This window comes from Halichoeres trimaculatus, unplaced genomic scaffold, assembly GCF_033239565.1.
Source record: "Halichoeres trimaculatus isolate MK-OKI-2021-1 unplaced genomic scaffold, fHalTri1.1 fHalTri1_scaffold_1, whole genome shotgun sequence".
In the NCBI taxonomy this organism is placed as follows: domain Eukaryota; kingdom Metazoa; phylum Chordata; class Actinopteri; order Labriformes; family Labridae; genus Halichoeres; species Halichoeres trimaculatus.
In genome coordinates this window covers 24,279,359-24,298,969 of record NW_027437179.1, presented here as the reverse complement: position 1 = coordinate 24,298,969, position 19,611 = coordinate 24,279,359, and the positions used below count along the sequence as shown (strand labels likewise).

Below are 19,611 nucleotides of genomic sequence, written 5' to 3'. Positions count from 1 at the left end.
TCAAGCAAAGGAGAGGCTGCCTGAGCCGGAAACTGTGGTTTGTGCCAAAATACAAAACTCCTACAAGAGCTAACATGGAAACAGGATGAGGCATGAATTTAATGTCTTTCATGCAGCTAGAGGACAAGACAAAAAAAGACACTCTTTAGGGACATTAAATTTTATTATCAACTTTTAGCTTTTTGCCTGCATCTATCAGCCAGTAGGAAGCATGAATTTATGATCATGCACCTCACTGTCAGGTCTGAGAGCCCAGTCACCACCTTCTGTTATTCATCCTGCTGCCTGTCTGGCTGCCTGTTGGCTCCTGATATCTCCTGTCTTATTTACACTGTGTTTTAATTACCGCAGATCAGAGCCTCTTTGAACGCAGCACCTCTTTCACTGGACTGCAGTGAGGCGTAGATGTGAGGGTTTCCATGCTGTGGAGCAGAGCCTCTCTGCAGTCTTTTGTGTAATAATCAATGTCGACTAAGCCGAGGTTTTAACCCTTTACCTCCTGACCACTGTTCTTACCTGTTTATTCCCACAGATCCTTTCAAACCCTTTATCATTTTCTCAAATCGCCATGAGATCCGTCGCATCGATCTGAACAAAGGAGAGTTCAGCGTGTTGGTACCAGGCCTGAGGAACACCATCGCACTTGACTTCCATCTCAGCCAGAGCGCCCTCTACTGGACAGATGTGGTGGAGGACAAGATTTATCGCGGAAAGCTTTCTGAGAATGGAGGTGAGTTCTTTAACACTGCTTCCTTTACGTGTTAAGACTCAGAATAAGCTTCCACTTACCTGATGAGGGCTAAAGTTTTAAACCACACACAAGTGATAACATTTACATCAGTGCACATTATATCATCAAATTTACTGTCAAATTTAAACCAAAAGCCATTAGATTTAGTCCAGGTTGATGTTTTGTGTGTTCGACTTGCGGTGAAGGTGGCTTTCTGTTAAAAAATTAAGCTCCTGGAAGTGTCAGGGGCAATTTACTGTATTGGGTTTTACAGGATTAGAGAGACTTTTAAGAGTCATAACATTTTAATCTCCAAATATGATATTGCACACTGGGGTTTAATATTTAAGTTTAAATCATTTGGACTTTTTGAAGTTTCAGTCAAGTTCACATTATTATACCTGAAAATGTTTGTCAAGGTGAGGAAATTCAGCACGACATACACATTTTTAAAAACATTCAGTCCTGTTCCTGTGTCAGGTGATTCTGAAAGGCCCAACCAGTCTGTCATGAGTAATCTGCTCTATCATCACTGAAGCAGTCATGATGAGAAAATTATGTGTACAGCTCTGCACTTGTGTTTTAAACAATTACATGTGTGTGCATGTTTGTGTGTACAGTTTGTTGTGTGTGCCACGTTTGTCAACAGGCTTTGTAAAATGTGTGTTTTCATTGCTCCAGACAGGATAATGACTCAGCTGGAATAATTAGATATTTCCCTCTGATTAGGGCCCCGGTAGTAAATGAAAGAGAGAGGACAAGGCTGGAAAATGTGCCCTTTTAGCTGTGCAGTTCACCACAAATTTAGTCTATTTTTGATTTTTTTTTTTCTTCATTTTTTTAAAAGCCCTCTCTGTAATTGTAGCACAACACCCACAGCTGAGCCTCTACTGTATTTATGTTTCCATCCATTGTACTGACTTGTGTTTTTATCATGAAAATATCAGCTAACCCTCTGATTAAAGAATTACAGTATGTTATGCAAGCCTCTGTTTGAATCCAAATAGTTTGATCTCATTTGCATAACTTTAAAGCACAGAGGCAAAGCAGATCAGTGCAGTGCGATCTGAAATGTTGCCATGAGCAAATCGCAGTCCTCGAAGCCTTCATGCGTACATATTGAAACACTGTGTGAATTAATTAAAAAACTTAGTGCCCCAGAGGGCTGTTTGTTTTATTGAGTAACATCATATATTAAAAGATGAGATTAGAGTTGTCTGACTGTGAAGAGAGAAGTGTAGAACAGGCATTACGTTACATTTAGTTTTGCACTTGAATTCAACACCCTGCTTGTCCTCCTTTCTAGTTAAGATAACTAGTTAGACACAATAAAACATTAAACCTCCACTGTTGTCATTGTTAGAATTGGACAAAGCTAAGTCTAGATCTCTTCAAAGAAAGTGAGGCAGCTTCAAAGACTCAAAGCTCTCCTTTTATCTGTTCTTGTAGCTTTAACCAGCTTCGACGTGGTAATCCAGTACGGGCTGGCGACCCCTGAGGGCTTGGCAGTGGACTGGATAGCAGGAAACATTTACTGGGTGGAAAGCAACTTGGATCAGATAGAGGTGGCCAAGTTGGATGGCACCATGAGGACTACTCTGCTAGCTGGAGAGGTGGAGCACCCTCGAGCTATTGCCTTGGATCCTCGCGATGGGTAACTAACAGTCCTCCCTGTACCCCCCGCTGGTACCAAACAGAAGGCATTTAGATAAATTACTGCAATGGTTTTTAAAGTATGAATGTTTTCTTTATCACAGGCCTATCCACACACACTGACAGTGAACCTACAGAGATGTACTGTAGTGTTAAAATAACTGCATATCAATGTTTGCAGGATCCTCTTCTGGACAGATTGGGATGCCAGCTTGCCCAGGATTGAAGCAGCTTCCATGAGCGGAGAAGGCAGGAAGACCATCCACAAGGAAACAGGCAATGGAGGCTGGCCAAATGGACTCACTGTGGACTATCTGGAGCGCCGCATCCTCTGGATTGATGCCAGGTAAGAAAATAAATATGCAATTGATTTTTAAGGTCATTAGGGTTTTTTTAAACCAAATTTCCTCTTGGGATTACCCATACCCCCCTGTTATTAATAAATTATTTCTGATCTGATTCAAACAATATCAATATTTAAACAAGGTTTGTTCATTATGCAGGTCGGATGCCATTTATTCAGCCAAATACGATGGTTCTGGACTTATCGAGGTCCTGCGTGGACACGAGTACCTATCGCATCCTTTTGCTGTCACTATGTATGGTGGAGAGGTTTACTGGACAGACTGGAGGACCAACACTCTGGCCAAAGCAAACAAGTGGACGGGAAGTAACGTCACTGTTGTCCAGAGAACCAACACACAACCTTTTGATCTTCAGGTCTACCATCCATCCAGGCAGCCACAGGGTGAGGAGAAATACTCTCATCAACATTCACTCACTGTCAAACTGCAGTAGTTTGATTAAAACTCAGAGGAGCTTGTCATTGTAGCTGCAGAAGTAAACAGTTTGTTGCTTAAGAACGAGTGATGACTCTGTGAAAGCTATGAATTGATTCTTGAGGTATTTACACTAGTTATATTAATCTAAATGTCTCCCTAGCTCCAAACCCTTGTGCTGCAAAAAATGGCCAGGAGCCCTGCTCACATCTCTGCCTCATCAACTACAATCAGACTTTCTCGTGTGCCTGCCCTCACCTCATGAAGCTGGGCCCCGACAAACGCACCTGCTACGGTAAGCAAAAAGACACATGAATCTGATAAGATCCTGTTTGAGCACCTTTTGAGCCAGCAGACTATGACCCCTCCGCCAGGTTGTCATATTCATATCATTGTGTGTTGCCTTCTGAATGATGTTTTCCTATTTGTCTGTTTGTGTTTTCTTGTGAGTGAGGGAAAAAAGAGAAGGTTGAAAAACAATGTGTATTTTTTCACTTTAACGTGCCATTGCCATGACAGCTTAGGAGCACATTGAAGTGCCTGTCTGTGAAAAGAGAGAGTGGGCCTGTTTATTCAGTTAAGAGTTTAGTATTCAGGGCACCTCTTTCTATTATCTCTGGGGGTAATGGAATAGAGAACCTCGCTCTCTCTGATTCAGGCATCAGCCACAATTCTCCACATCCACCACCTAGTCTGGCCCCAGCCGCTGCAGCCTGACACTGTCATTACTCTCATCTTCTTTCTGTCTCTTTCCCATTCTTCTTGTCCATCATTTAGGCTGCACACAGTTGAATGATGATAGGACTGTTGAGACCAATGCATTTGTAATGCATCAGCACTGATTGAATTCACGCTCGCTGTCATGGTTGTGCTATTGAGTTAGCAGGCTAGACACAATCATTAGAGTCAACGATGCAATTGGATTAACTGTTTGTTCAAGAGGCAGTAATAATACACAGGCTCACCCATCCGTGCTGCAAAGACCTATCCTTACAAAGTCTAGCATTAGTGAGCACTCAAGCATTTGACTTTTGACTTGAAGTTGCATTTTACTCCTGATTACTCCAATTGAAGGCTAGAGCTTTGCTGAATTACTGAAGGATGCATGTCAACATGTTCCCAATCCTGCAGAGTCCCGCCAGTTCCTGCTGTACGCTCGCCAGATCGAGATCAGAGGGGTGGACATCGACAACCCATACTACAACTATATCATCTCTTTCACGGTGCCTGATATTGACAATGTGACTGTTGTGGACTACGATGCTCTGGAGCACCGAATCTACTGGTCAGACGTCCGCACACAGACCATAAAGAGGGCTTTCATAAACGGCACCGGAGTGGAGACCGTCGTTTCTGCAGGTATAAAGCAGACTGCGAAATAAAACATTTAATCAATGAGTGCCCTTCATGTCGCTTTAGGTCACTTCACAAACACTGCAAAAGCATCAGGGAAAAACGAAACAAAATCAGCTACATAAAAATAACAAACAGCAGAAGTGCTGATGGCACAGTCAAACAGAAAAGGCCAGTCAAAACAAATGAGTCTGGGCTTTTTGTTCTCTGATTTTTCTGTTAACAAAAGACTGGAAGGTATGTGTTAACAGCTTTCAGCGATCATTTTTGTCATTTGGTTTTGAAATGTGTAATTCCCACTCTTAAAAAAACACTTCTGTTCTCAGCTGCTAAAAAGAAAAGTTGAGTAACAAACCAAGATGTGCAACTGGTTGTCAATGGTTTTCAGTTTTCGTTTTAAAATCTTTGACTACATATTAGATTTACGCCTAAATTTAGCACTCTTGATTTTCTTGCTTGTTTTTTTTTTAAAGATATTTAAAGTAGTGCTGTCAAGAAATTAAAAAAAATAATCCAATCGATTACAGGATTTGTAATTAATTAATCTTATTAATTGTAATTTAATCACATATCTGCTTAAGGTCCCCAAATAAAGAATTTGAATTCTAGGACATTACAAAAATGTAGTGCATGACTAATCAAATGAAAACACGAAGAAGAGAAGATTTGTAAATCCACATCTTTTTCAACTGGCTGATATTAAAATGTCCGTGTTCGCTGCCATTGACGTTGTACAACTGTTTACTGCGTCTACAGAAGTAAATTATGTTATTCAGCTGGGGGAGGCAGGGGTCTGGCAGAGCTTAACAATCAAAATCATGCTCATAAACTTTTGTCAGTGAGAGCGGTGCGCTCTTTGGATGAGAGCTCAGCATGGATATGAGGAAAAGCTGTGAGATGACTGAGGCATAGAGAGACGCTGCAAGTCAGAAAAGTTCAGGCAGCTCCAAATGAGGATGCGTCTCGGTAGTTCAGAGAGAAAGAGCAGTGCGATCGTGAGAAAAGATGACAGAGATCATAGAGAGAATCAAAGGATGGAGCGCCTGAGATGAACTTGATCAAAAAACAGTACGTTTTGTCTGTTTTTTGGATCAAAAACTAGAAGAAAAGCATAAAAGAAGAGAGCGGACTCTTCTTAGGTAATTTTGGTGTTTACATAGTTATTAAAAACAATATATTTTGGGTCTTGAAAAATTGTTTAAAATGCTCTGAAAAAAGCTGGCAGCCAATGAGTTAATCCTGTTAATTTTTATAACACATTAATTTGCGGTGTATTTAATTAATCTAATTGTTGCGTCAAAATGACAGCCCTAATTCAAAGTAAATGGAGATACTTCTCGATCTACGCTGCAAAAACAGAAAACCAAGCAAGCGTTTCTGCCTAATTTTTAGTAACAAATGTCTCATTAGACCAAAAACAAAGCCACATTCACCTGACAAGTCAAGGAAAATGTCCCTTTTCAAAATATTGAAAGACAAAAATGACGCCTGAATTGCTTGTAAGGAGTTAAAATATTCTCTCAATGACAGCTTACTGGTTTAGTTTCTTGTATTAATGAAATATCCTCACATCAAATAATGTAACTTTTTTTTTTTGTGCTGCTACACAAATCCAAAAACTAACTTCAGAACAAAGTAACTGACATTCCTTTTTTTTCCAGATAAAAAAATTGATGTTAATACCTACTTTTAAGATGGAAAACTAGAGAAATAAATGTGGAAATAAAAAAGTGGCTCAGCCCTACTGCTACCTGAACTACCGTTAGAAACATGGGATAGATAGAAATTTGTATGTACAGTATTGTATATACTCAGTATTTACAAATTTGAACGCTGTAATGCCATCACAGAGCATTAAAATCACGTAAAAGTAAATATTATGATAACAAAACTCATCTGACTTACAGTGAAAAGAACTCATGAATCTGGACAGTTGGTTATACTCAGCTGAACTCCTCTTCCAAACACCAGCTTTCAAACCACAGCTTGGCAGCTCATACCTTTGTTCAATAAGTTTTACTGTGTTTACAGACAGTGAGTTTTGTCCCATCATCATTCTGAAATTAGACTATCAACAACTTGAGTTAAAAGTATCATCACTGGAATAATTTGATATCTATTTTCAGATCTTCCCAACGCTCACGGCCTGGCAGTGGACTGGGTGTCCAGAAACCTGTTCTGGACCAGTTATGATGCCAATAAGAAGCAGATTAATGTTGCCAGACTTGATGGCTCCTTTAAAAATGCTGTCATCCAGGGCCTGGACAAACCACACTGTCTGGTGCTGCATCCAATACTCGGGTATGTCATTCTCTCACAGACACACTGTCACACACTACAGCAGCCTCTCTTTGTCAAAATGAAGCTTTCAGAAACTGCTCTCACACACCCTCCTGATTTCAACTTTAACCTCCACACACATACATTTGAGCTCACACACACTCAGGGCTGTCAGGCTCCTTTTTGTTTGCACTCAGGAATGACAGACGGAGTAGTTTGCTATTGATGATCACTGACCTCTGACTGTTTTTCACTCAGGAAGTGCTTCCAATTTTTCGCCCCCTGTGTCATCATTCTTTCTGACGCTCTCACCACCTCTTTCCACTTTTATTCTGAAAGATAGCTTTAGAGCCTGGTTGGACTATCTATAAATTATTCACAGCCAGCATCTCTGTCGCTTTCTGTCGCTATTTCTGTGCCTGTGTTGATCTTACATCCTGCCCTCCTCCCCCTCCTCCTCCTCCTCTGTCGTGTTTAGCAAATATCCATTTCTCCTTCTTGCCTCCCTTCTGGAAACTTCATTCCCCTCAGCCCCTCAAACAGAGCATGGCCTCAGCGTGTCCACAAAGAGCAAAGACAGACCATCTGTATTTTTAGATTTGCTTCTGTCCTGCAGGAATATGTGTCCTTGGAATATTTAAGGTGGATGAAGAAAGGACATTTCCTTAAGATGTGTTTGCCTCTTTGTGTACTCCTTCCTCTCTTTCAAAGAGTTAGCCTACTTAAGCGGAGGAATGTTTCCGATCAGAGCATTGTTGGCGAGGGGGAAAATGAGAAGCAGATGCTGGATCCATATGCTGGGGCTGTCTCCTCTGTCTAGCACACATGCACACAGCCCAGATTACGTCTAAGGGGTGGGCGGGGGCAAAGGGAGTCAGGGAGGGACAGCTTCACAAAAACAGAAGAATGTGGTTGTTTAAATGATACTGAAACTTATTTAAAGGCAATTGAACAAACACATGAAGGATGTGGTGGATGTGGTAACAGGAAGTAGTTGAGTGGGGCAGAGGATAGAAAGCTATAAACAGACCTCATGTAGTCTAAACAGTGAAGTACAATCTCATTGTCTCATATACTCTTCAGGAGAAGGCGAGTGTGTGTGTGTGGCAAGAGGTTAAGGGTGTTTGTGATGGGTGGCAAGTAAGAGATCATATTTCAGCTGCTATGTGGTCTAATCAAAGGTTGCTCAACACCTAAATTGCCAGCTCAGCTTATTTGTGCTTCAACAGATTTTGAACAACTTTTCACAAGTTAAAAACAGACAAAGCCTTTTTTTAAAGACCCACTAAAGTCAATTGTGGTTGGGTGTCATGTAAACACCACATTCAACACAGATTCAGGAGTATGCTGTGAACACTTAGATATTTTATCTATTAACTAATGTCGTCATGTTGTCTTACTGTGAACTGGAATTCTCAAATTTGTAAATGAAATCAATTTTGAAGGGTAGGTTAGGTTGATCAAACTCTTTCACGCCTGTTTGCACCCAGATTCACCCATTACTGCCTGAATAATTAACAATTATAAGAATAGATTGTTTTTATGTGTTTTTGCATTCTTACAGATGTTGAATTAATTGGAGATTTTAAATTTAAGTATAGTACACAAAATAGCTATAACCAAGTTATATTAATGGATATGAGAAATTGATTCACTGACCAATATATTGTGACAAAGTGGATCTGATATGATCTTTGGTATGAGTAGAATATGAATCAATAGGTAACAATGAGATACAAAGGTCATTTCTGCTGCATCAAGACCTGGCAGGGTCTGTCTTAAATTTGGGACAACAGGCATCAAGGGGTTAAATTACAAACAGAAATAAGTGTTGACCTCAGCGTTTTTGGGGGGATGGGATTGTGATAGGGATGGGTACGCTGTACCAATTTTTGGTACTTTTTTGTGTCTATGTGGTAAAAAATATCAATTTGTTTAATAATAAAATATGTTGGTTTTTTTTTATTAACATATTTATTCTTAACTACATAACCTTCCAATGCTGTGTTCATGTCAGCATGGAAAATCCCCAACTCTTCCACTCCCTTAGAATCACAAGGATGCATTTTGGTAAACATGGTACCTTTGGATTTTACATGAATCTGTACTTTTGACAGAACTTGGTCGGTACCTATAAAAATACAGGGTGTCCGCGGGGTCTTAAAAAGTATTAAAAGTTGATAAATCAATTTTGGGAAAATTAAGGGCCTTAAAAAGTATTAAAAAGTCTTAATTGTGGTTTTATGAGGTATTAAGTTTCATAGGTACTCAAGCTTTGACCCAAAAAATATCATGAATATTTATTTTCCTCCTTGCAGCTGTCCCCTGATTGGGACGTTGAACATTCAGTCGATAAAGTTCTAAAATAGAATAGAATAGAAAAGAGTAGAGTTACTTTATTGATCCCAAACTGGAAATTGTTGTGATAACAACAGATATTGATGGAGTCAGTAGAAAAATACAAAATAAAAAAGGATAAAATAACAAAAAATACATAAAGACTCTAGTTACAATAAAATACAACAATAAGGATTGTGAGTGGTATAAACACCAGCTTTAAATTAACGCCATTTCTAGTTTCATAAAGAGAAATTAGATACAGCATTAAAGCAAATCACACAATGTCCGGCACGTGTCCTAACTTTTAAAAATGATTAAATAATTTCTCATTTTGAATAACTGCTGTTTCTTGTTGGGGGAGTGCCTTTAGTTTCATTTGTTCTTTCAAGCTTTATTCCTCCTTAGCTTACAGCATTTCTGTAAAAATGTAAACTACAACTGTTAAAAAGTGGATGCCTACAACAGCTGAAAGTTGGGATAAAGTCTTAAAACTTTTTTAAAGGTTTTTGAAAAAGTCTTAAAAAGGTATTGAAATCAACCTCAGGATTTTAGCATATACCCTGAAATACCTAATTCAGTACCCATCCCTATATTGTAAGAATGCTGGACCTGAGGCTGATTCAGCTTAGAAGTACTGGCCTCCCAGATTAATATTTTAAGGGGGTAAATATTTGGTAAACTCTAATGTTAACCGGAAACCACAACTGATGGCAACAAATGTTAATGCAGCCATCTAAAAATCAGCCAGTCTATTGAGTCACAAAAGTTTTAAGGATTTCAAAACTTACACATAGCATTAGTTCAGGCAGGCACAGCCTTAGTCTGTGTATTTTTGCAAACTATTTTGCAACCCGACGCCATCCCAGCTCCGTGTCACATAAATTGTCACTGATGCTTGTTCAGGTTTAACTCTGGAGTTTTTGAAGCTACCCTCCCTACACTTGCCTTTAATGTATGTTCTATACAGGAAGTAGAGGGTAGATGTGCCCTCCCCACCTCAGTCATTGGCATTCCACATAGACATGTGGAACAGCAGAGAGCTCCCAGATCTGACCCATTCTTTCTTTTGAAGAGAGTGGGCCTGGCTGAAAAAATAGAAGAATTGGATTTTTGGGAGCTCCACTATTTTTACCTATCTTTCTGTTATTTGCACAGTGCTTATTTCCGGTTCTGATAAGATCAGAGACTAAATATAAGACATTTAGGATTAAGAAAGGATTGCAGTTTGTGATGAAGATTTTAGATCCACTATGGATTTCGGTTAAATAAAAAAGAAGTGATGCTTCAAAGCTGCAGGGACCTCAGACTGTGAGTTTGCAATGAGCTTTTTATTTCAGCTCATAAGTGTCTTCAGAGGGCTTATTGATTGATTTTTCTTAAATCAAGATGAAATGTTCTGTTCTGAAAACACAGATGACAATCTAACTTTGCTGATTCTCTCCCTTGACTCCTCCAGTAAACTCTACTGGACTGACGGGGACACCATCAACATGGCCAACACAGATGGCAGCAACCGCAGTGTCCTCTTCACCAACCAGAAAGGCCCTGTTGGTGAGTCACATTCTGCACAACAGACAGCACATCCTAGTGACAGGGCAGTTCACTACACTTGAGCTCTTTTTGTCTTCCAGGTCTCTCCATTGACTTCGACACAGAGCAGCTGTACTGGATTAGCTCAGGAAACAGCACCATAAATCGCTGCAAACTGGATGGCTCTGGTCTTGAAGTGCTCGAGGGGGTAAAGGGCAAGCTGACCAAAGCTACTGCTCTGGCTATCATGGGTAGGTCTCAGGAGTAATCAGTTTAACCAGTGAGCCTTGAAATATAACAGCAACAGTCAATAACAACCAAGCTTCTGTGGTTCAAGTACAGCTGTGTCTGACTCCAGAAAATGTTAACCCTCTGTCTGGTGTTTTCTGCCTTAGGGGACAAATTGTGGTGGGCAGATCAGGGAACTGACCAGATCGGAACCTGTGATAAGAAGGATGGTGGTAGCTGGAAAATCCTTAGAAATAGCACATCCCCAATGATGCACATGAAAATCTACAATGAAACTGTACAGAAAGGTTGGCAGCCATACTCATAACATTTTTAAGATTTTGATTAAATCATTCAGCAAAACAGCAGAAAAAAACATTTCCTTGTCTTGTTGAAGCTCTGTTTGGCTAGCTACTCTGAGCCTGTTTATCTTTACCAAAGCACACCTGTTTATGCCTTTTTAGTTCCTCTTTGATGTTTTTTCTTGTTCTTTTGTGTTTCCAGGCACCAATCTCTGCAGTAATAACAATGGAGACTGTTCCCAGCTGTGCCTCCCCACCTCCCCAACCACCAGAGCCTGCATGTGCACTGCAGGATACAGCCTGCGCACAGGGCAACAGTCCTGTGAGGGTAAGATGCAGCCAAGAAAACATTTATGATAAGGCTAATAGTTAAACCATTCACGTGTGATGCAACTCAAACTTTTTAAAGACTTGGGTATTCGATTGGTTTTCTGCAGGCGTTGGCTCTTTCCTCTTGTACTCTGTGCACGAGGGTATACGAGGTATTCCTCTGGATCCATCAGACAAGTCTGATGCCCTGGTACCAGTGTCAGGCACATCACTGGCTGTGGGCATAGATTTCCATGCTGGTAAGATTTGATCCTCTAATGTATAAAAAATACTCCCAGCATGAAAGCATAAAGTGTTTGATTTACCACTGAATTTTGTTGAGTTTTGCTGCGTGAAAAATACTAAACTCTCGATTATGTGCATAAATTTCACAGACAATGACACCATCTACTGGGTGGACATGGGCTTGAGCACAATCAGCAGAGCCAAGAGGGACCAGACCTGGAGAGAAGACGTAGTCACCAATGGAATCGGCAGGGTGGAGGGTATCGCTGTGGACTGGATAGCAGGTGAGAGATCCCTTACAGACCAAATTGTAACGGACCAAAATCAGTCACAGCTGTTAGTGTATTTTCAATCATTGCCCAGAGGAGAGTAGGAAGGAGCATAGGTTAAAAGTAACAAGAGTATCTATTGTTCTAAGTGAGAAACAGGAAAGAAATGCACAAGAGAGAGCTTCTTTTTTTTGAGAACACTGTATTGGCTGACAGAACGGATGTCACACAAGGATACTAGCTCTTGGAATTCCATGCAGAAAACCTTTCAGATCTTTAATGGTTTACATCTGTCTACCTCAGGGAATATCTACTGGACGGACCAAGGCTTTGATGTGATTGAGGTTGCCAGACTAAACGGCTCCTTCCGCTACGTTGTCATCTCACAGGGCCTGGACAAACCACGAGCCATCACCGTCCACCCTGAGAACGGGTGAGAAGAAACGACTGTGGCTGTCTTTGTTCTGCTTCTGTAATTTTTCACATTACTGATCACTAAGTTACCTCTGCTCTGTGTGTGTTGATGTGTGTGTAGTTACCTGTTCTGGACAGAGTGGGGCCAGTACCCTCGTATTGAACGTTCTCGTTTGGACGGCTCTCAGAGGGCTGTCCTGGTCAATGCCAGCATCAGCTGGCCCAACGGTATCTCCATTGACTACGAGGTGCAATATAACAGACCATTCTTGCATTTTTATCACTGCGGTTAAGTACAAACAGTGGGCGTTATGAGAACCGTTACTGCGTGTGTTTGTAGGAGAATCTGCTGTACTGGTGTGATGCCAGGACGGACAAAATCGAGAGAATTAACCTGGAAACTGGAGAGAACAGGGAAGTGGTGCTGGCCAACAACAACATGGACATGTTCTCTGTGTCTGTGTTTGAGAGCTACATCTACTGGAGTGACAGGTATGATAAACTCTTTCTTTTGATTATTTAAGAGTGATACTCCACCATAGTCTTAATATTTATCTCATCTGCAAGCCTCAGCCTCTGTTAACATTTTTCTTGTCTCTCTTCTTAGGACTCATGCTAATGGCTCCATAAAGAGAGGTAGTAAGGACAACGCCACAGACTCTGTGTCTCTCAGGACTGGTATTGGAGTGCAGCTCAAAGACATTAAGGTGTTCAACAGGGCAAGGCAGCAAGGTAAGCCCTGAATGGTTTATTGTAAAACTTAAAAGTTAAAACTCAAGTTTACATTTAACAAATCAATACTGATGATTATAATTATATTGATTGCTTGTGATCTGCAGGAACAAACGTGTGCAAAGACAGAAACGGCGGATGCCAGCAGCTTTGTCTTTTCAGCGGCAACGGTCGGCGTACATGTGCCTGTGCTCATGGCATGCTGGCTGAAGATGGCCGTGGCTGCCGTGACTATGATGGCTACCTGCTTTACTCAGAACGCACGATATTAAAGAGTGTCCACCTGTCCGATGAAAACAACCTGAATGCACCGATAAAACCATTCGAGGACCCGGAGCACATGAAGAATGTCATAGCGCTAACGTTTGATTACAGAGGAGGTGGAGGAAAGGGCGCTAACCAGATTTTCTTCAGTGATATTCACTTTGGCAACATCCAGCGGATCAGTGATGACGGGTCGGACAGGAAGACGGTGGTTGAGAGTGAGTGTACCTCCTACTTAACACTTTTAAACACTCACTCTTCCCTCAGTGATCAACCAGCGTATCCCCATACTTGATAGTGAGTCTCTAATTTTTGTTCCTACACTTTTCTGTGAATAACAGACCCCTCAGGTGAGTTTTCCCTAAGAAGAAAACAGTTAGAAGTCCAAAAAACACTCTCAATGATCTAAACCAGACCAGGAAGTTTTTACTCTGAAGCTACAAACAAAATGAAATACCTTTTTTCATGTGTGCTCTGAGCACAGATGGATCTGCATTCCCTCTGTCTCAGCACAACAAAACACAGGTGCACAGTTAATGTTTTACCAAAGTGCCTTTACTGTTAACTGTTTTACAAGAAAAGTGTGATTCAAGTTTATCTGTCTCGTGATCCCCCATGTCCCAGAGCTACTGGTTTGATCTTTTCGTACATTAATCCTGACTTTCAGTGAGAAGTGATGCAAAGACAAAGACTACATCCTGTTCTTAACATTTTGAGAAGCCTCTTTTCATGAGGGTTATAGTTGTTTCAGCTATTTTCATACCAGTTCTCTATTGAAGCAACATTAGTGTTTTATTTTAGTTTCAGATTGTCATGATTCAAAGTTTTCATTTGTCAAGTGTTTCTGTATAGTTTTTAAGTCAGGCAGCAGCCATATTCACAGCCCCACTGGTCCCTTGCTCTCCCCTCTTGAACAGCCCCAGCAGGTCTTGTCTGAACTTTTGGGACATCAATACATACAGAATGGGGTTCATCACAGTCGAGGAAGACGCCATTAGACGTGCAAACACACTGAAGGGGCCATAACGTGGTGAGGAGCCTGTGGCCCCTGAGCTTTCATCGGCCAATAAGGCCAATGTGAGGCCATAGGATGGCAGCCAGCACACCGTGAAAGCCAAGACTAACATGGCTGACGTCTGAGTCACTTTTTTTTGGTAGCGCTCCACCTGAGGGGCTCTGCCGGCTTGCTTACTCAGCCACAAAAACATGTAGATCCTTCCATACGCCGCTGCGATGGTGATTAGTGGAAACACAAAGGCCACCAGGAAGTGAACCAATCCGTAGATCAGCTGGTCTCGATGGGACAAGAAGGCAAAGCAAGCAAGGCCATCAGGGGTTCGACCTGGGGTCCCCACATAGCGGAAAACCAGCTGGGGAGCAGCTAGGCAGCAGGCGGGCACCCAGAGGAGTGCAGCAGCAACAGACACCCGGCGAAGGGAGAGGAGGCTGTGAGCTTTGGCAGGGTGCACCACAGTCAGATAGCGAGAAACTGCAAGTGTAGCCAGAGTGAAAACACTGGCCGATGAGCAGGCAGATCCCAAGAATCCCACCAGACGACACATAATGTCCCCAAACGGCCACTGCTGCATTGCTATGGCAACGGTGTGAAAGGGGAGCATGGCGAGCAGGAGCAAGTCGGCAGCACTCAGAGCCAGCAGGAGGGCGTCTGTTCCTGTGCCCGTCAGGGAGCTCTGAGCAGACTGTCCTGCCCTTCTCCTCCGCCTCCCACACAGAATCACCATCACCATGGTGTGTCCTCCGACCCCCAGCAGCAGAATCAAAACATCCAGGACTGGCACCAGGACCTGCTCCACATTGTTCAGCCCGGGGTCGCTGCTGTTTCCCAACAGCTCCTCTGAGCCTGTAGAGTTCCTCAGCAGCATCCTGTGTTTAGCTGTTGATATCTCTCCCAGTCATACTGCTACTGTAAACACAGTTTGCTTTTGGGTTGGTCAAATATGTCTGAGCAGGTCATTAAACTGCTGATAAATCATGTGGGAATGATAAGTCATACAGTCATTAGCATTTTTCTCATAAATCACTAGCACACTGGTTTCTTTTAGTTTCTTTTGAGCCAGTGGTAAATTAGACTTAAAAAAGGACTGAAAAAGCTTATACTGACTTTTAAACTGACTTATATAGTTGATTTAAAGCAGTTCTCAGTGAATGGTGTGTGAATCCTCAGTCCTCACAATCAGCCCCACCTCCGATTGGCCGAAGGGTGGTGTCGAGACGGAAATAACACCGGACGCCTTAGGAGAAGTCAAGACCCTCCTGATTTCTCTGCTGCTGGTGATTTTCATCCCTCTCTCTGGACCCAAGCGATGGGAGATAAGCAGCGCCGACTGTGTGATTTCCTGTCACCTCAGAGACGGGAGCTACTCCACAGGACATCTCAATCAGACCGGTGCTCAACAGTCCACAATCAGCCTCTGAGGAAGAGATCTCAGAAAAATAGTGTTGCAGAGCAGGAAAAAGAGAGGTGAATAGCTCGACAGTAGGAGCAGATAAACGGAGTGAGCGGCAGGTGAACTCTGGACTGACTATCACAGTGCAGGCAGGGGATGGGCCGGCCTGTTCTCTGTGGGAGGGCCTATTAGAGCCAAACATAGTTTTCCCATGGTCCAATATTTCTATTTTCCTTCTGAAAGTATCCAGAGGTTTTTTGGAAGTGTCATCTGTGCAGATATAAAAACAGAACTGAGTAAAGTACTGTTTGCTTTCAGAAATCAGGGTAATTATTGACCACCTAACTGACAGCGAACACTGCACTGCTATCGCACCTACTGTAGATAAGTGCAATAAAAACTATCAGTGTCAGTATAACCAACTGAGCTCAAGAGCTATAAATCTAGCTCTTCTGTTTGTAGTAAACAAAAAGGCAAAAAATGGAGAGGCACTGAGATTGGCTTAGGTCAACAAAGTGAACATAAACAGAACTGAAAACTAAGAATTTGAGTGGAGATAGCTGTAGTGGTGATTTACAATTCATTAACAGCTCCAAAGAAAGAGGAAACAGGGGTGAATGGATGACATGTTGCTCCTCATTGATTTTTTTAAAGGCGTTTATTTATGAGCACGGTTTTTTTTTTTTTTTGCGTTGCATGCCTTTGCTGCACTCTCCAGATGCTTTGCTTCATTCACAGCCTCTTAGCACAAGCCAGACAAATGTTGATTCATGCACGCCGGTCTGCGTTGCACCAGAGATGTTGAGGTGTAGTGTTAAGAGTCCCACCTGGTGGTGAACCTCACCGAACCTGCGCCCCATCTGGGATAGAGTGAGGTCATATACATGCCTGGAAAAGCGCTGTTGTTGTAATCTTTAGACCTTCACTGTTCATTCTGTTTTTTAGTGACCTCCTCTGTTTGTAAGTTTCTCAACATTTAAGCAGCTGTCGTCTTTATGCCCTGACAGAACTTGATGTTCTTTTGTTTTGGCTTGCTCTTGTCCGTTCACTTGCCTCTGTGAAGGCAGAGAGTGCTTTTTCATCGCTGAGGATCAGAAAGAATGACTTCTTACCTCTCATCTGTTGATGAGGTAGTGTGATGGAAAATAATACGATAGCCGGCAACTGTTAATGTGACCTTTTTAGTAAGCTATTTGCTGGATAAAAGCCTTGAATCACACTGTGTTCTTGGTCATTAATACCAAGCTGTCAAGTCCACAGCCCTGACTCTGTGCTGAAACATAACAGTCTGCCAGCACTGAGCTGCCGCCAGAGAATCCACACTTGGCCTTTTAACACAGCACTGGGACTGACGTGCTTCTTTTCCTTCCTCTGTATTTGACGCCTGCGTTTGTGCTCTTTGTGGTTTAATGTCCCTCTGTTCTTCTTTGTTTTCACTTCTTTCCCTTTATCTGTACTCATCTTCGCTTTTATCCTCTGCCTTTCCCCTCGTATTTTGTCAGATGTGGGCTCAGTGGAGGGCCTGGCCTACCACAGAGGCTGGGATATGCTGTACTGGACCAGCTACACCACCTCAACCATCACCCGGCACACAGTTGATCAGAGCCGCTGGGGCGCCGTGGACCGACACACTGTGGTCACCATGTCTGGAGACGACCACCCCAGAGCCTTTGTCCTGGACGAGTGTCAGGGGTCAGATTCAACTTCTCACATGTTAACTCAGAGTTCACCTGCCTCTTATTCACACATTTCTGCACGAGCACATCACTGACTTGTATTCTGTCCTACAGCCTCATGTTCTGGACCAACTGGAACGAGCAGTCCCCCAGTATCATGCGTGCCACCCTGACTGGTGCAAATGTCCTTGTGATCATTGGAAGTGACATCAGAACACCCAATGGCCTCGCCATTGACCACCGTGCTGAAAAGCTTTATTTCTCCGACGCCACATTGGACAAGATTGAGCGCTGCGAATATGACGGCACCAGACGCTACGTGAGTGAGGCTTACACACACTGATTCACACGGAGCACCTCAAGCTGCCTGATAAAAAGTATTGTACTGCAGCTTGATTGTATTCTGATGTTGCTTAATAACAACCATCAGCTTTGTTTATCCCTTAAAGCTCATTGCAAGGCTGGAATTTCCTGAATGGGTGAGGTCATGACTGCTGCTGTGTCTCCCCCTGCAGGTGGTGTTGAAGAATGAGCCCGTGCATCCGTTTGGCCTGGCTGTGTATGGGGACTATATCTTCTGGACTGACTGGGTGAGGAGGGCTGTGCTCAGGGCGGACAAGTACACTGGAGGAGACATGAAAGTGCTGCGGGCCGACATTCCTCAGCAGCCAATGGGCATCATTGCTGTAGCCAACGACACCAACAACTGTAAGTTTGAACACAGTGCAAGAGATCCATAATGACTGAAAATAGATTTATATCCTGTTGGTAATGGTGCAGGTTATTACTTTTTATCAATGGTAAGCAGGGATGCTAAGGGTGCTGCAGCCATGATGATAAAAGGGAGGCATCAAACCATCTTTTCAGAGATGCAAGATAAATAAATAAACCTTTTAAATTTCTTCAAATTATTAAAGTAAAACTGAAAGCCAGGAAGATTAAAAAAGAATAAAGTAATTTTAAATGACTGTAGCTTTTCAAGAAAGTCAAAATTTTCCAGAATACAAAAAGAAATGTTTACAAAAAGTGAGCCTTACATGACTTATGATAACATCTTGATCAGGGTGGGACGTGGCAAATCTAAGTAAGTCATAAAAACAAACTTCTTAAATTAAGTGTTGCCTTTAAATTTCTTTACAAACACAAAAACAGAGATCATTAAGATCTATTTCCCCAGAAAAGCAGTTAAGAGATGACAAATAATCCAGGGGCAACACTACCTCTGTACGTCTTAATTTCTGCCTTCAACTACTCTTGTTCTCAGCTCTCATCATCCTCAGCCTTGTGAATCGACCCAACTGTGCATTTTTCACGTCTGTAACTCCAGACATCTTCTCCCTTAGTTTGCCTCATTCGTATCCTCTTGCACTCCAATGCCCACAGCAACTATACACGTCGAGAGTCTGTGGTTAGAACTGCAAATCCCATTTAGATGGAGTCCTATTGAATTATGCATTCAGTGAAGGCAAATCCACACAGACGTATCTGTCTGCTCATGCGAATACACACTCTCGGGGTAAGGGGTGGCTTTTTGCATCAGGTCAGTGCATCAACAATCCCTGCCTCTCATGTGTGTTTGTGTGCATGTGTTGGTTTGTTTGTGTAGCTGACCTTTCCTAACATCATCCCCTGCATAGGTGAGTTCTCTCTGTGCCGTGTCAACAACGGTGGCTGCCAGGATCTGTGTCTGCTGACCTCTGAGGGGAGGGTCAACTGCAGTTGCCGTGGAGACAGGAAACTACTGGAAGACAACACATGCATAGGTAACATATGAGACGAAATAAAGCTGTGCAGAGATGGTGTTATGGGACCACATCAACTATGCACACTATTTTACCAAAGTAATGTATTGGATATTTTAACTAAAATTGCAGAAACTGTTGTGCAAAGTTGCTTTTGTGAGGAGGTTTCAACTGGTAACTAACAGACTGAAATGAATACCAGTGCATCCATGTGTCCTCAAGGTTAATACCTAAAAGTTTTCTCGTGTGTAACTGGCATAACACAAAGGCAAGAATTGTTCTGCTCTGTCAACAGGGGGCGCCTAAATCAACATAACTTGATGGTGCCTCACAACAGCTGTCGGCAAATAGAGATG

At 42.3% G+C, this 19,611-nt stretch overlaps 2 protein-coding genes across 3 annotated transcripts in view; one reads left to right on the top strand and one right to left on the bottom strand.

Annotated features, from left to right (window-relative positions):
* Nucleotides 1-19,611, top strand: part of LOC141788454 (low-density lipoprotein receptor-related protein 1-like) — a 103,660-nt gene that overhangs the window by 66,735 nt on the left and 17,314 nt on the right. For both annotated transcript variants that reach the window (XM_074667338.1, XM_074667337.1), the window contains exons 24-45: nt 533-730; nt 2,180-2,384; nt 2,565-2,729; nt 2,887-3,131; nt 3,326-3,457; nt 4,294-4,521; nt 6,642-6,816; nt 10,592-10,686; nt 10,767-10,916; nt 11,061-11,201; nt 11,398-11,523; nt 11,633-11,764; nt 11,900-12,034; nt 12,323-12,452; nt 12,555-12,681; nt 12,774-12,925; nt 13,041-13,165; nt 13,273-13,647; nt 17,340-17,529; nt 17,628-17,832; nt 18,029-18,221; nt 19,151-19,276. In XM_074667338.1, coding sequence (XP_074523439.1) covers nt 533-730; nt 2,180-2,384; nt 2,565-2,729; nt 2,887-3,131; nt 3,326-3,457; nt 4,294-4,521; nt 6,642-6,816; nt 10,592-10,686; nt 10,767-10,916; nt 11,061-11,201; nt 11,398-11,523; nt 11,633-11,764; nt 11,900-12,034; nt 12,323-12,452; nt 12,555-12,681; nt 12,774-12,925; nt 13,041-13,165; nt 13,273-13,647; nt 17,340-17,529; nt 17,628-17,832; nt 18,029-18,221; nt 19,151-19,276 — 3,750 coding nt within the window. The remainder of the gene's footprint in view (nt 1-532; nt 731-2,179; nt 2,385-2,564; nt 2,730-2,886; nt 3,132-3,325; nt 3,458-4,293; nt 4,522-6,641; nt 6,817-10,591; nt 10,687-10,766; nt 10,917-11,060; nt 11,202-11,397; nt 11,524-11,632; nt 11,765-11,899; nt 12,035-12,322; nt 12,453-12,554; nt 12,682-12,773; nt 12,926-13,040; nt 13,166-13,272; nt 13,648-17,339; nt 17,530-17,627; nt 17,833-18,028; nt 18,222-19,150; nt 19,277-19,611) is intronic.
* Nucleotides 14,254-15,315, bottom strand: LOC141788497 (somatostatin receptor type 5-like). The gene has a single exon (XM_074667340.1). It carries the CDS (start codon nt 15,310-15,312, stop codon nt 14,290-14,292), a length of 1,023 nt encoding a protein of 340 aa, XP_074523441.1. The 5' UTR covers nt 15,313-15,315; the 3' UTR covers nt 14,254-14,289.